Source organism: Podarcis muralis, chromosome 8 (assembly GCF_964188315.1).
Source record: "Podarcis muralis chromosome 8, rPodMur119.hap1.1, whole genome shotgun sequence".
Taxonomy (NCBI): Eukaryota; Metazoa; Chordata; class Lepidosauria; order Squamata; family Lacertidae; genus Podarcis; species Podarcis muralis.
The window spans coordinates 41,544,771-41,558,594 of NC_135662.1; the positions used below are offsets into that span (position 1 = coordinate 41,544,771).

The window sequence follows — 13,824 nt, forward strand, 5'->3', positions numbered from 1 at the left end:
CCTCTTTGCCAGACCTGGATGTATAAATCCCAGATGACTGGGAACTATCTGCTTCTCCAATTTTTTTGATGAAGTTTTGGTCCAATAAATGGGTACAAAGATGTGTGTTTTGCAGGGAAAATGCATACAAGAACGCATGTTTATGGGGAAATGTAAACTTTTAGTGCTTTAAAAAAAGCCACCAAAATTGGGACCAAACACACCTATGAAACTGAGCACAAAACTGACACAGATTTGTTAGTCTAGTCTAGGGTGGGTGCAGGGACCTCAATCTACATACAGTGTACCAGACCATTAAAATGTTGCTGGAATCACTGTTCCTCTGTGTGCTGGTTACTTATTTTTTTTATCTTCAGCTTTAAATATAAACTTATAGAAGAAAGAATTCACTAGCTGGAATTGTTCTATTGAATTACCTAAAATTAGGGTTGCCATATTTCAAAAAGTGAAAATCCAGACACAAAAGTTTTTGAGATTTTTTGGGGGGCGGGCAAGTTGAGCTTTTGCCATATGCCTGGATTTTCCAGGACACCTTGCTAATTTCCACCTGCACACTGCTTTCAACCACGGTATTCCAAGGATGTCCAGGGATGTATGGCAATCCTACCTAAAATCCAGTATACTCCGCAGAAACCTTTATCTGTCAATTTTGTTTCATTAAATGTTCCCCTATCAGTTTACCTTAAGAGGTGGGACTCTGGGCTCTTCTCTGGGTGGTGCTTCCCTCTCAGATGAACTTGCTGATGTATTACGATGTACCTGGTCATCTTCAATTCTCGCTCGCTTCTCTTTGCAGATTCCAAAACCATGGTGTTCAGCAGTCTTCCTCTTTGGAATTTCCAGGTCCCTATTTTCTCCTCTTACTTCAGGCGACTTTGTAGGCTCTGATGACTTTGTTGAATAAGAACTTTCAAACCGACTCTGTGCAGTCCCTTGAAGTTTGTGAGACTTACTTCTACCCACTTCCGAGAACAACTTTTCTGATGAGGATGAGGTATATATTTTATCATGTGATTTAGATGGAAGAGATTCAGTATTTTTGCATCCTGCTGTTTCTGTTAGAACAGAAACTTCTAGCTGAGAGACAGTACTTTTCTTTTCAGTTCTTTGTAGAGCACCATGATTTCTAATTTTTATCACTTCTGGAGAAGTGTGTTCTGCCACAGAAGAAATGAAAGATTTTTCTATTTCGGTATGTGATCTACATGGTTGGTTAGTAATGTTTCTAGACTGGGACTCTTCCACTGCTGAAGCCTCAGGTGTGACAGCTTTCATGGCTTCAGGTACACCTGGGATCTGTTTCTGTTGTGAAGCAAGGTCGTCTTCTTGAGAATTATTAGCAATGGTAGACACTTCTTCTTTCAGTGGTGACAGGGATTCTTCAGATGAACATGGTGATTTTCTCTGCTGACTAAATCTTTCACTCATTGGCGAATCTGAAAGCGGAGATGTTTCCAAAGGTAACAACAGACTATTCGAATGAGATGTTTCAGAAGCTAGAAGGACAGAAGACACTGAGGAGGTTTCAGATGTTAAGGGCACATCAGACATTGGTGAGGTTTCTGATGGTAAAGGTAAATTGGAAACTGGTGATGGCTCTGAAGTCAGAGGCAAATTTGACATCAGAGATGCTTCTGAGGTTACAGGTGAGGCAGGCATGGGAGATACTTCAGATATTAAAGATGTATTTAGATGATCATCAATAGGTTTTTGTTGACTATCAGCTTCAGTGTTTTCAGTGCAAGAAATGTCAGATGAGCATGCTGTTTCCAGAGATACTGGTGTGCAAGGTTCCTCTGAAGTTGACTGTGTGTCACCTCCAGGAGATGCAATACTGGCACATGGTTCCTCTGGACTTTCAGAGGAAAATGAATTTTCAGAAATACAAGCATTTTCAGAAGACTGTTCATCAGGGTCACTTTGCAGCTCCATATGTACAGCAACACTTCCACCAGTGAATAAAGAACCATTGAGGACAGGGGAATATTTTCCATGAGGACTTAGGTCTTTTGCACATTCCAGATCCTTTTCTTCCATATTACTGAGAGAGTTTGCAGATGAAGCGGACTGGGAAGGTGATAAACTGTTTTCCAGCTGATCGGTCATGACTGACATTTCTTCCTGGGGGTGTTCCAATCTCTCCTCCACCTTAATTTCAACTTGACACAATGTACTTACTACATCAGAGTTCCCTGAAAGTGGCAAAGTTTCTGTTTCTTCATTCGTACCAACTGGGCTGACTAGTTGCTCGGAATTCACATGTTCCGCTTTATGGCTCTCCTCTTGACACTCGCAGATACTTGTCTCAACCTCCTCAGCAATCTCCTCTTGAATAACAGATTCTTCAGGTATCAAAATGCCTTCTGCTTCTGCTATTAGATCCTTGGAGGGAACATGTTCCATGTTGCAAAGGGAATGGCAAAAATCTCTCTCTGGCAATAGTGGCAGCTGGTTGCTTTTTTCCTCATGATCATCAAATGCTGACTCTCTTGAAGGACCAGGCAATTCTGAAGACCCACAGAGGGAAGGCTCTTCATTACTGCTTTGTACAGATGTGAGCTTCACAGATTCCTCTATTGACATTCCAAGCCTAGTCAGAAATCACATAGTTAATTATGCAATCATCACATTTCAGAGAAAGCATTAATTTCAATCCATGCTACAAAAGCACAATCTCTAGATGACAACCTGAGATCCTCATCTACAACAAGTACATTTGACTCATAAAACTACAGAACTGCACCAACCAGGAGGAGAAGACGGTTCATTAGCAAGCAATCACCAGCATTTCCGTTGGTGGATATCCGATTAACAGGCTGCCTCCTCTTCATTCTAGTTGGTTAGAGATGTGCAGGAGCAGGCTTCCTACTGGACACTAGTGCGGCTCACTGCTCTGTTACATCTCTGATCAACCAGAACAAAAAGAAAGTGGGGCATGGCTGGATATCTAGCTATGGAAATGCTGGGGCTTGCTTGCTGCTGCTGAACGCCATCACAACTATCACTACCTCCTGGTTGGCTATGGACCACTTTTTGTTTTCACTCTGGTTGGTTGGAGCAGCGTCTCATTGGGCAGTTTCGATAAGAAAAGATGAAAGAAGGTGGCTTCACTGCTCAGAGCTTCTGCCCTGGAGAGACTTGACAAAGGGGAGACAACAGAACACAAGAGTGACCCACAGACACTACATTGGGGACCCCCATCTTATGGATTAGGAAATAATTTAAAACTAAACCAGAACACTGTTGAGCTCATGACAACTTTTGAAAAAATTATGCATGGCAATGTTTAAACTTGTGTCAAACTTGTGGCATGAGTATTAAACGCCAGGGCACAATATGTGAATTAAAGTAGAAAAGGGGTACATGAGTGGGAGATGCTGATACCAGAAGTGAGCAAAGCTGGCAGAATAGCAATGAGGGCAAAGAGACTGTGGGGAGAAAAACTCATGGGGAACACCAGCCGGTCAGCCTCCTGCCCCCTCTATGCTTTAAACTGCATGCTCATCCCAACTTTAAATATAATTGGAGCAGACCTGAATTTCAGGAAACTGCTGACATACTGCAATAATTTTATCCACTATTTGCAATACCAGAGCTGCTGCCAGTACCATAAATTATCTACAATTACACTTCTCTCTTCACATTTATCTCCAACAACCTGCCTTGAAATATAGAAATGACATTGTCCCTGCTCGTAAATTTACAGTTCAGATAAAGCAGATGGTTTGATAAATTATTAGTGGGGGACAGAAGTTCAGAGGGGATCGCTGGCATAGTGAGAAGCATAGGCAGAAAAAGTTGCAATGGTCCATGCAAGACTTTTCTAGATATGTGGGTTTTGAGGGAAAGAAATGGCAGGAGATGGTCAAAAAACTAATAATAATAATAATAATAATAATAATAATAATGCGAGGCTAAAACCATTGCCACAATTAACTAGGCAGTTTATTTTTTAAACCAAATAACTGACCTATGTGAAAGAAATACATGTTAATGTATATATTAATATAAATCTCAGGCCAATTCTTTGTTTAATGGTTTTTTTACTATGATACTTACTTTTCCCCATAAAATCTTTCAAAGAACTTCTCTTTCCAATGCTCTGTTTTCTTCTCCTTTTCAATCTCTTGTCTGATGCGCAGCTGCATTTCAGGAGTAAATTCTCCTAAAAGATACAAAGAGTGGGGTTTTGAAATATGGGTCCCCAAATATCTGAATACAAGTTCCTAAGGATTTTTACAAGGGTGCAGTTGGGATTTGAGTGGGGGTCTCTGCAGAAGCGCCATTGAGCAGACGACGTGCAAACATTGCTTGGACATTTGTGTTGTAAGATTTCATAGACGGGACAAGTTCCAGAGATTCCAGTGCACATGTCCAAGCAGTTTCACACATGCACCAGTTTCACAGCTGCCGTTCCTTGTACTGTATTGGACGCTGCTCCAGAAGATCCCCCAACCTTTGGGAGCAGCTTTTCAGGTGGCATGGATGGCTGCAGTAAGGGGGGGGAGACACTTCAGCTCTCATAGAATCATAAGTTGGAAGGGACCCTGAGGGTCATCTAGTCCAACTCCCTGCAATGCAGGAATCTCATAACAGATGGCCATCCAACCCTCTGCTTTAAAACCTCCAAGGAAGGGGTGTCTACCACCTTTCGTGGGAGTCTGTTCCACTGTCGAACAGCTCTTACTATCAGAAACCTCTTCCTGATGCTTAGTCTGAATCTCCTTTCTTGTAACTTGAATCCATTGGTTTGGATCCTAGCCTCTGGAGCAGAAATGAATTAAACCTTCATTTGTTCAAATTTCACTGCAAAACTAATCTGAGAGAAACCAACAATAATATTTTATTTGCAGCACTACCTTTGGCACTCCTGAAATATATTGGCTGATTTAGTCACATGCATTTAGGTTTCCAAAGTTGACACTGATGAAAATGCTTGTTTGTATTTTTGAAAAGGCTGCCCAAGTGACCTCCCCTACTCAGGTGCAATAAACAGATGTGCTTAAATCAATTTGAAGATGAACCAGAGTTTATAATTTTTAAGTTCTGTCACTTTACATTTTATCTTACAAATGTATTTTGAGTGTGTGTATTCTTGGCCATGACACAAGGAGGCATCTCTTCGGGGAGGGAAAATCACTATTTTGTTAAATCTAATAACAAATAGAAAATTACCTTCTGCCAATCGTTGTTTCCACCCTTGTGCTGCATATGCAAAGAATTCATTATTTAGAGCGGAACTACTGAGGCGCAAAACTCCATCACTTCCCATCTAGAAAATAAGCCGGTGGTAGCAGAAGACACTGTCAGATATTGCTTCAACTAAGAGTACATAAGATTAGAGCTCCAATTACGTGAAACAGGGAAGGATAGAAAGTGGGAATAACAAGAGGGATCATCTAATATTTAAATAGCATTTTCATTATAGTCATCATATTAAATGCAAGTGGCCTAACCCAGCATCTGTGTGCCTACATTAAGGATGATCAAGTACTACTGATTCTAACAGCATAATCTGATGCATGTTTATTCAGAAGGAAGACGCATTGTATTCCGTGCAATCTAACAGTTTCTGATCCAGCACATATTTTCATGACAGTAGGTAGGCTGAAACAAAAACTGCGGCGAAGTCATTTTAGCAATATTAGAAGTTAATATGGTGTGAACTGTTTGTTTGTTTGTATATATAAAAAACTGTCTAACAGCAATTGTTAGTTAATTGTAGCATTTTCTGTGAAGTTTTTTTTTTAAACAAACAGCAACCAATCGTGAGACCAACACTTTAGAAATCTTATATAAGAAACCTTAAAATAAAAATTAATTCACAAAATTGCTTAGGGTATAAAGTCTAAGCCAGAAAAGCAACTTAGTACTAGGAACGTACTACTGCTCTCTGTGCCCCTGCTTGATCAACTTTCCAATGAAGATCCTGAGATGCACAGAGAGATCAAGGAGAGATCTTAAGTGTAATGTGACTTTCAGAAAGTGAGTCATGGAAAGGAGGCAACAACTGATGGGACTTAGAATAGTTACTCTTGGAACTAATGAGAAGAAAGGAAACGCTGGATGTATTTATTAATCACATATTCCCATGATACATTCTTATGTAGTAAGAGTAGTAACCACAATGTCATCAAGAAAGTGGCAGATCTGTCCCCTAGCTGCCAAGCCTTGTTATTCACCAGTCTCTCTTCTTATACTGAGGGGGCACTGAGAGGCATCCCACCATGATAACAACTGTTCAGTTGGTCTGAACAGGAATGAAAAGAACAATAAGGACTCCAGCAAATGAGGGGAATTATGGAATGCTGACCTCCTTTAGTAGGGACATCTGCAATGTGGAGATGCCCATTTTAAAAGGCATACCAAATCAAGTTTCTCACTTTCCATTTCCGGCCATGCTTAGTCTCTCAAGATTTGTTCTAAGAGAAGAATTGCAGAAGGGTAAGCCAAATTACACCCAATTGAAATCTGTTCTACAAAATTCCTACAAAGAATCAAAAACCTGTAAGATCAAAGAGATACCTTAGAGGGGGGGTTTCCCCAACTTAGGTCTCCAGCTGTTGTTGGACTACAACTCCCATCATCCCTAGCTAGCAGGACCAGTGGCCAGGGATGATAGGAACTGTAGTCCAAAAACATCTGGAGACCTAAGTTGGGGAAAGCCTGCCCTAGGGGATGCATTTCTACTTGGGATGAAATAGTGTGAAAAAGAGAAAAACTTAAATTCTTAGTGTTAAAGTAGGTGTTTTACTTCAACAGTCGACGGCCATAGAGATGGCACAATTAACCACTAAAGCTAAATTAGTATTTGGAGAAACATGCTAATAAAGCACTTTTAAAATACACTATTAATTTTTATGGCCTTCAAGAAATGCTGTCCAACAAAGGCAATGCTTTAATGAGCCAGAACAACAAATGTTTTTGAAATGCATTTTATTATTATTATTATTCTGTTGGGCTTGGAATTCTGGTTTTGTCTGATTAAGCACAATGGAGGTGTTAATTCCCAAACTTAAGCAATTATTTTACAAAGAATTCACACCAGAAACATTTTAGCTATTGTTTCTATTCTACTTAACGGGGGGGGGGGGGGGGGGACATTTGTCATAGCCCAGTGGCTATTTTCACAAGCCATGAAAATGTCAAACATTAGTAAATAGAACAGCACCTGGTCAGTTAATTTCCTACTGATGCCTAAATTAACTCTTGTTGCCAGAGACCACTGCAACACCAGCATGTTACAGAATTTGGCAACCTTCTATATAATTTCTACTAAAATCCTAATGCTCTTCAGAAAGGATGTATCATTATTTTACAGGTGTTTGGGCTCTTCTACATGGCTGATATATTAAGAAAAACTAAACCATCTAAATCCATTATTGTTCTCCCTCTTCACCCTGACCAGTATTGCTGTTGCTCTTATATAAAAGCTACTATTCAAGCATCCTACATAATTAATATTTAGATGGTATATTTCTCAAATAAAAGATTTTGTTAATACAGGCAGTGATTCTAGTATTAACACAGGCTGTAATAAATTATATATGGTTTTATTATACTGTTTCACAATGGTAAAGCTTGAGTTTCAGCACACTAAAAGCTTACCTCAGTAAGTTAGCAATATATTATTTAATATGGATTCTTCATTTTTAATAGAAAGCATTAAACTTCTGTTTCATTTTTACATTTTTAAAGGAGTATGCCATAAAGAGAAATTTAGATAATTTCCTGAAGATAATTGAAAGGGGAGGGTTGTCACTAAAGACATTTAATGTCAGAAATATAGACAAAACATTGGTTGACAGATTTTCAGTTTGCAATACATATAATAGTACATACAAATTAAAAGCATGTGTACTATTAAGATATAAGGGTATAGCTTGTAAAACAATGCTGAGCAATTATAGTGCCTTGGCTTCAGAATTTGGACAAACCTCTTGGGAGCCAATTTATCAGATGTGTGAGATGTGAGCTCTCCATGTCATACAAAAGTGTGGCCGTTACAAAATTTAATTCAGTGTATCCGCATCAGAAAGAAAAAAGAAAAGATATGGAATAGCTCTACCACATTTTTGCGAAACAAACTATTTGGCTTATGTTACATCCCTTTTCTGCCTGCCTATTGTTTCATCCCGAGGATTCAAACTGGCAAGAAATTAAATTACCAAATTAAAAGAAAAGTGTTCATAAGTGTCCAGATCAAAAAACAGTCCCATATAGCATGTGATCTAGAAAACCCAGAAAAGGTTATTATAATATGCTAATAGTTCAATTGAGCAACACCCACAAAGATGAAGTTTTTCAATGGGGTATAAGTGTAAGCTTTGGGGGGCATCATTGTCCAAGCTGCTCTGTAATTGCTTGATGCCCAGGCACATTTCAAAATCATGCATTGGACTGGTTCATAAATTGTCTTGAATCCTGAAGGAGGACTGTGCAGGGTCATTAAGAAGGAGGTTTGATGGCATTCATAACGTTGTACTGATGAACCTTTAAGCTAGTTTTACATACCGAATGGGAAATGAGAAATGATTTTCCAAGTCAAATTAAAATCAAAAGCTGTTTTTCTTCACTGTATTAAACTGAGGATATATATCAAGTCAGATTGCAAACGTAGAAGCGTATGTCATGTACATTAAACACACCACATCTAATGTTCATCTTGCTTTGTGAGACACCTATATTGGCCACGGTACATTGGTGTGCCAATAGGAACCCTAGTACTTAATAGGGTTGGAAATGCGGGGAAAAAAGAAGGATAACAAACTATGATATAGAAGGTAAGAGGAAAGTAGAACGCTAGACTATACAAGTACAATAAGTTGGAACCAGAGGAAATGCACCTTCTGGCAAATAGAAGGGGAAGAATTGGAGGCAGTGAGAGATTTTACTTTCTTGGGCTCCATGATCACTGCAGATGGTGACAGCAGCCACGAAATTAAAAGACTCCTTCTTGGGAGAAAAGCAATGACAAACCTAGACAGCATCTTAAAAAGTAGAGACATCACCTTGCCAATAAAGGTCCGTATAGTAAAAGCTATGGTTTTCCCAGTAGTGATGTATGGAAGTGAGAGCTGGACCATAAAGAAGGCTGATCGCCGAAGAATTGATGCTTTTGAATTATGGTGCTGGAGAAGACTCTTGAGAGTCCCATGGACTGCAAGAAGATCAAACGCATCCATTCTTAAGGAAATCAGCCCTGAGTGCTCACTGGAAGGACAGATTGTGAAGCTGAGGCTCCAGTACTTTGGCCACCTCATGAGAAGAGAAGACTCCCTGGAGAAGACACTGATGCTGGGAAAGATGGAGGGCACAAGGAGAAGGGGGCGACAGAGGACGAGATGGTTGGATAGTGTTTTCGAGGTTACCAGCATGAGTTTGACCAAACTGTGGGAAGTAGTGGAGGACAGAGGTGACTGGCGTGCTCTGGTCCATGGGGTCACGAAGAGTCGGACACGACTAAACGACTAAACAACAACACAAATACATCTTCCCATGAGGAACAAAAGAAGACTGGCTTACAAAACAGTTTCTTGAACATAATGACCTTATGCCAGTCACATAAAGACCACAATCCAGAAAAGTGTTGGCAAAAAATTCATCATCTTAGTCGAAGGGAAGTTTACAGTATAGAACAGGCAGAGAGGAAGGAGCTGCAGCACCAAAATAAAAGAGCAGAACCCCCCCCTGGCACATTCTGGATTGCAGCTAGCACCTTAAACAATTTGTCATTATAGATGGCAATGGGATGATTTATTAAAATACCAGACATAAAAATGGCCTTTCAATATTACCTAGGCATAAAAGCACTTAAGAAGTCACTGTTCCATTCCCACCCACCCCTTTTTAATGGAAGGTTGACTGCTTCTTGTAAAAAAAAAAGATAGGGATGGAAAATGTATCTTGGTTACTCATATTGATTTGTAGTCATGTGGAAGCCTAAGTGCTTTGGGAAACCTTGCCACTTGCCCATTACATTAAGGGAACTGATTTTATGGTACAGTAGAAAAAGACAAATTTGGTTAAAAAGCTGACAAGATTGGACTTTGTACCTTCTATTACAGTGAGGTCTAAAAATAAGCCACCCAAAGCTCTGCTGCACTGCTTGAGAAAGTGGATTCTATTGGGCAAAATGTAAGGGCAAGGAAGCCAAACCATTCAACCCAAAGGCGTTTCCTTGATCCTCCATCTGTAGAGCTTGCTTAGCAGGCGAGCTTATCCAGATGTGCCTTTTGCTCAACATTGCCTTCCAAGATCAGACTAGCAAAGGCTTCAATATGTGGAGGGGGGAAGTCCCCTGCCCTTTCTCCATTGCTTGCAATGCTATAAGATAAACACTTTCACTTCTCCTGCTGCTCAATTAGCTTCCATTGTAAAAAAGACTCAACTGGCGTCCTGTAAGAGAATATCCCCAAACAGGTGTGACTCTGAGATCCACAATCTGAAGAAGTTCTGCACCTGGGTGGGACCTGGATGTCTGTGTTGAGACTGTTGGTGTTTTGAAGCTTTTTCTACCTCAAGACGAATGTGTAGCGGTCTTGGGTAGAATTTTGCCCAACGGATGGAATCTAGACTTGATTCCATCATTAACAGTAAACTGGCTAGAGACTGAAAATGAGATCTGGATTCACTGCACATGTGCTTTTCTGGAGCCTTTATATAGATTTGTTGGCCAGGAGGCAGAAAAAAATTTGTGAAAAGGGTGTATATAGGACGAAATGCACTGCTGATGAAAACCCATGGTGCTACCCCATCAATAAGGTCACAGCTGTGTCTTGGAGCTACCCTTATGAGATGATGATCAGACCAGGAGATTGCCTAGATATGAATAGATCCCCATGCCTGTGCTTCTGGGGAAAGCCACTTGGTCTACCAGGATTTTACTAAAGATCCTGGAAGTGGAGGCGAGCCCAAACAAAAGGGCTCAGAATTGTGGTTGTTCTTCCCCATAGCTGAAATGAGGGGGCCTATAGTCCTTGGTCTGATGGGAAGTGTAAGTAAGCCTCCATCAGATCTATCTGTGTCAGATAATTCCAATTCCTAAAACAGATCAGGATGGATCACAGGACTTGAAGTTTTGGAGAATGCAGTCAATCCATTTGAGGACAAGTATGAAATAGGTGTCACCATTTTTTTCAAATATAGTGGAACAGCAGTCAGATTGCCTGTATTTGAAACAAGTGTTGCATAGCTAAGTGAAATCCTGCAGTGTTTTGGGGAAGGAGTTGCTGCTTCATTCTTGCACTGACAGAATCATCCTCTTAGCGCCATGCTGAATACAACAAAAATTACTGGTTCTTAAGAACCGGTAAAGAGGAGTTATTCCCTTTGGATGTTATAGCAGTAGCATAGGAGGCACTTTCCATAGTGTTGCTGTATCATTTGAAGGCCTTACATCATGTGGATGGGGCGAACTACGCAAGTCCATACTAGACCTGAGCTGAAACATAGTTAAACCCATGTGGCTATAGGCAAGGCAGGTCCAGGGCAGGGCTGCTCCCAGTCACATTGCTCTGGGGAAGGGCTCACGGAAAGCATATAAAGGAAATCTGCCTAGGCTTTGTTCAGCTGGTTGCAGAGCATCCTCTAGCTTGGTGTCTCCAAAAAAATTTACACATCACTTGGGAAGACAGGTGAACTAATGCCAGTGTACTGAAAGAAGCAAAGATCACCAGTATCGAAGCAATGATTCTTCAACATCAACTTCATTGGACTGGTCACGTTGTACAGATGTCTGATTATTGTCTTCCAAAGCAGCTACTCTATTCCGAACATAAAAGTGGAAAGCGTAATTCTGGTGGTCAACAAAAGATTTTTAAAGACTCTCTTAAGGCAAATCCCAAAAAATGCAGTATAAACACCGACAAGTGGGAAACACTGGCCTGTGAGCACTCCAGTTGGAGAACAGCCTTTACCAAAGGTGCCATGGGCTTTGAAGATGCTCAAACTCAGGACACAAGGGAGAAACGTGCTAAGAGGAAGGCATGCTTGGCAAACCCTCACCATGATCAATTCCCGTCCAGAAACCTATGTCCCCACTGTGGAAGGATGTGTGGATCCAGAAATGGCCTCTGCAGTCACTTACGGACTCACTTTTAAAACTGTGTTTATGGAAGACAATCTTACTCGGCTACAAGAGATCACCGAAGAAAGAAGAAAAAAGCAGCTTGGTCATGGAAGCTCTGACTGCCTTGTTTCCAAAGCTCAGGATCTTCTGTGAGCTGTGCTCTGTGTGCTAGCTCAAGGGCTATACAGTTCCCTGCACCTTAAGAATTAGACTCTGTGGGTTTTACACACCCATATTTGACATGTAACTGGTTACATATCCAAACAGCAAATAAATTATTTTGATTTTTGTAAAATTTCTTAGCTGTTCAGCAAGAAGTTCTATATTATCAAGCACGTGAATGTTGACATGAAAGCTGAAAAACACAAACATTTTTCTCAGCCCTACTCATTACTCATATGTTAAGTAGTCTTTAGATGCTACAACACTGCTGGGGGATGAATCAATGGGCGGGAAGTGGTCCCTGCACCGCTTCTATAACTTCTATAAGGCACCACAGCCTGATTGAGATTTCATAGTTTGCTGTCATGGCTAACAGCCTTCGTTACACATTTTCTTCTGGAATGTGTCTAATCCTTTTTAAAAACACCTTTGCTAGTCCACTTCATGACTTCCTCTGACAGTGAATTCCATAAGTTAGTTATGCATGGTGTTGAGAAGCACTTACTTGTGTCAGTGAGTCTGAACAATATGCATCATGTTAAGCTGTAGAAAAGCAGCGATTACAAAAGAATGCCCATGAAAGCAATTACTGTATGCTTTAAAAAAAACAAAACCAACCCTTACCTGTCTATCTACTTCTGGAAGCAAAAGCAAGAGGTATTGTTGAAAATGCTGAGGTAAGGAAAGAAATGTGTGTTTGTTTATTAAAGCCCTCAGGTTAGTGTTCACAAGTATAGATCCTGGAGTTTCTATGTCAATATCCTCGGCTTTGGTCCATTTCAAGTGTCCTGGATTAAACACACAAAACAAATCAAATCTACCTTTACCACAAATTCAAGAACATTTTTAAAAATCAAAGCTTCATTTATATTTGTTATAATACAGTAGTTTTCAATGTGGTGGAGAGGAGTGCAACCTTATCCCAAAAATCTTTTGCCTATACATCTCATTTCCTCTCTTGCATTTCTACAGCATCCATTCTTCCTTGCATATTTTAAAGGTAATGCTTTCAAAGAAGGAACTAACTAAATAAAGGGAATGAGACAGTTTCCATTCTCATTATTTCATCAAACTCTTCTGCTAAAACTTCAATTGTTATGCAAAATTTCGTAGAAATGAACAAAAATAAATGTAGCTTTAAACAAAAATTGCTTGAGTGAATCTCCAACCTTGCTTTCATCATGGAACTGAAGGTGCCTTATTTGAGATTCCCAGATCTCCCATAGAGATGCTACCCAGACCCAGAAATGCTCTGCTTCAGTCAGATGCCTGCATCATATGCCCTCAGACCATGTTCTTGGGTAATAGTAAGAGGGCCAAGAACTATGCACAGTCTGAAGACATTGATTTACTCAACCACTGAATAGCCTACTCACATCCCCACCCCTTTTAAAAAAAATTATGACAGACACTACCCACATATTTTCAAATCTACCTTCTTTCTGCAGCTGTTCTGGCATGAATGGGGAACCTGTGACCCTCCAATTGCACTTCCAACTCCCATCAGTCCCAACTAGCATGGCCAAAAGTCAGGGTTGGTGGGACTTGTACATTTAGCAAGCTGTAGGTTCCCCATCCTTTATAAAGAGCTA

The 13,824-nt window shown here is 40.3% G+C and overlaps 1 protein-coding gene across 4 annotated transcripts in view; it reads right to left on the reverse strand.

Moving 5' to 3' along the window:
• The window catches only part of ASXL3 (ASXL transcriptional regulator 3), a 100,725-nt gene that overhangs the window by 10,312 nt on the left and 76,589 nt on the right, over positions 1 to 13,824 (reverse strand). For 3 of the 4 annotated variants that reach the window (XM_028737062.2, XM_077933066.1, XM_077933067.1), the window contains exons 8-11: positions 12,857 to 13,020; positions 5,176 to 5,272; positions 4,060 to 4,165; positions 682 to 2,590 (exon numbers count right to left, since the gene is read on the reverse strand). In XM_028737062.2, the coding sequence (XP_028592895.2) occupies positions 682 to 2,590; positions 4,060 to 4,165; positions 5,176 to 5,272; positions 12,857 to 13,020 (2,276 nt within the window). Of the gene's footprint in view, positions 1 to 681; positions 2,591 to 4,059; positions 4,166 to 5,175; positions 5,273 to 12,856; positions 13,021 to 13,824 lie in introns of those variants that run through there. The other variant, XM_077933068.1, reaches the window with a different exon arrangement.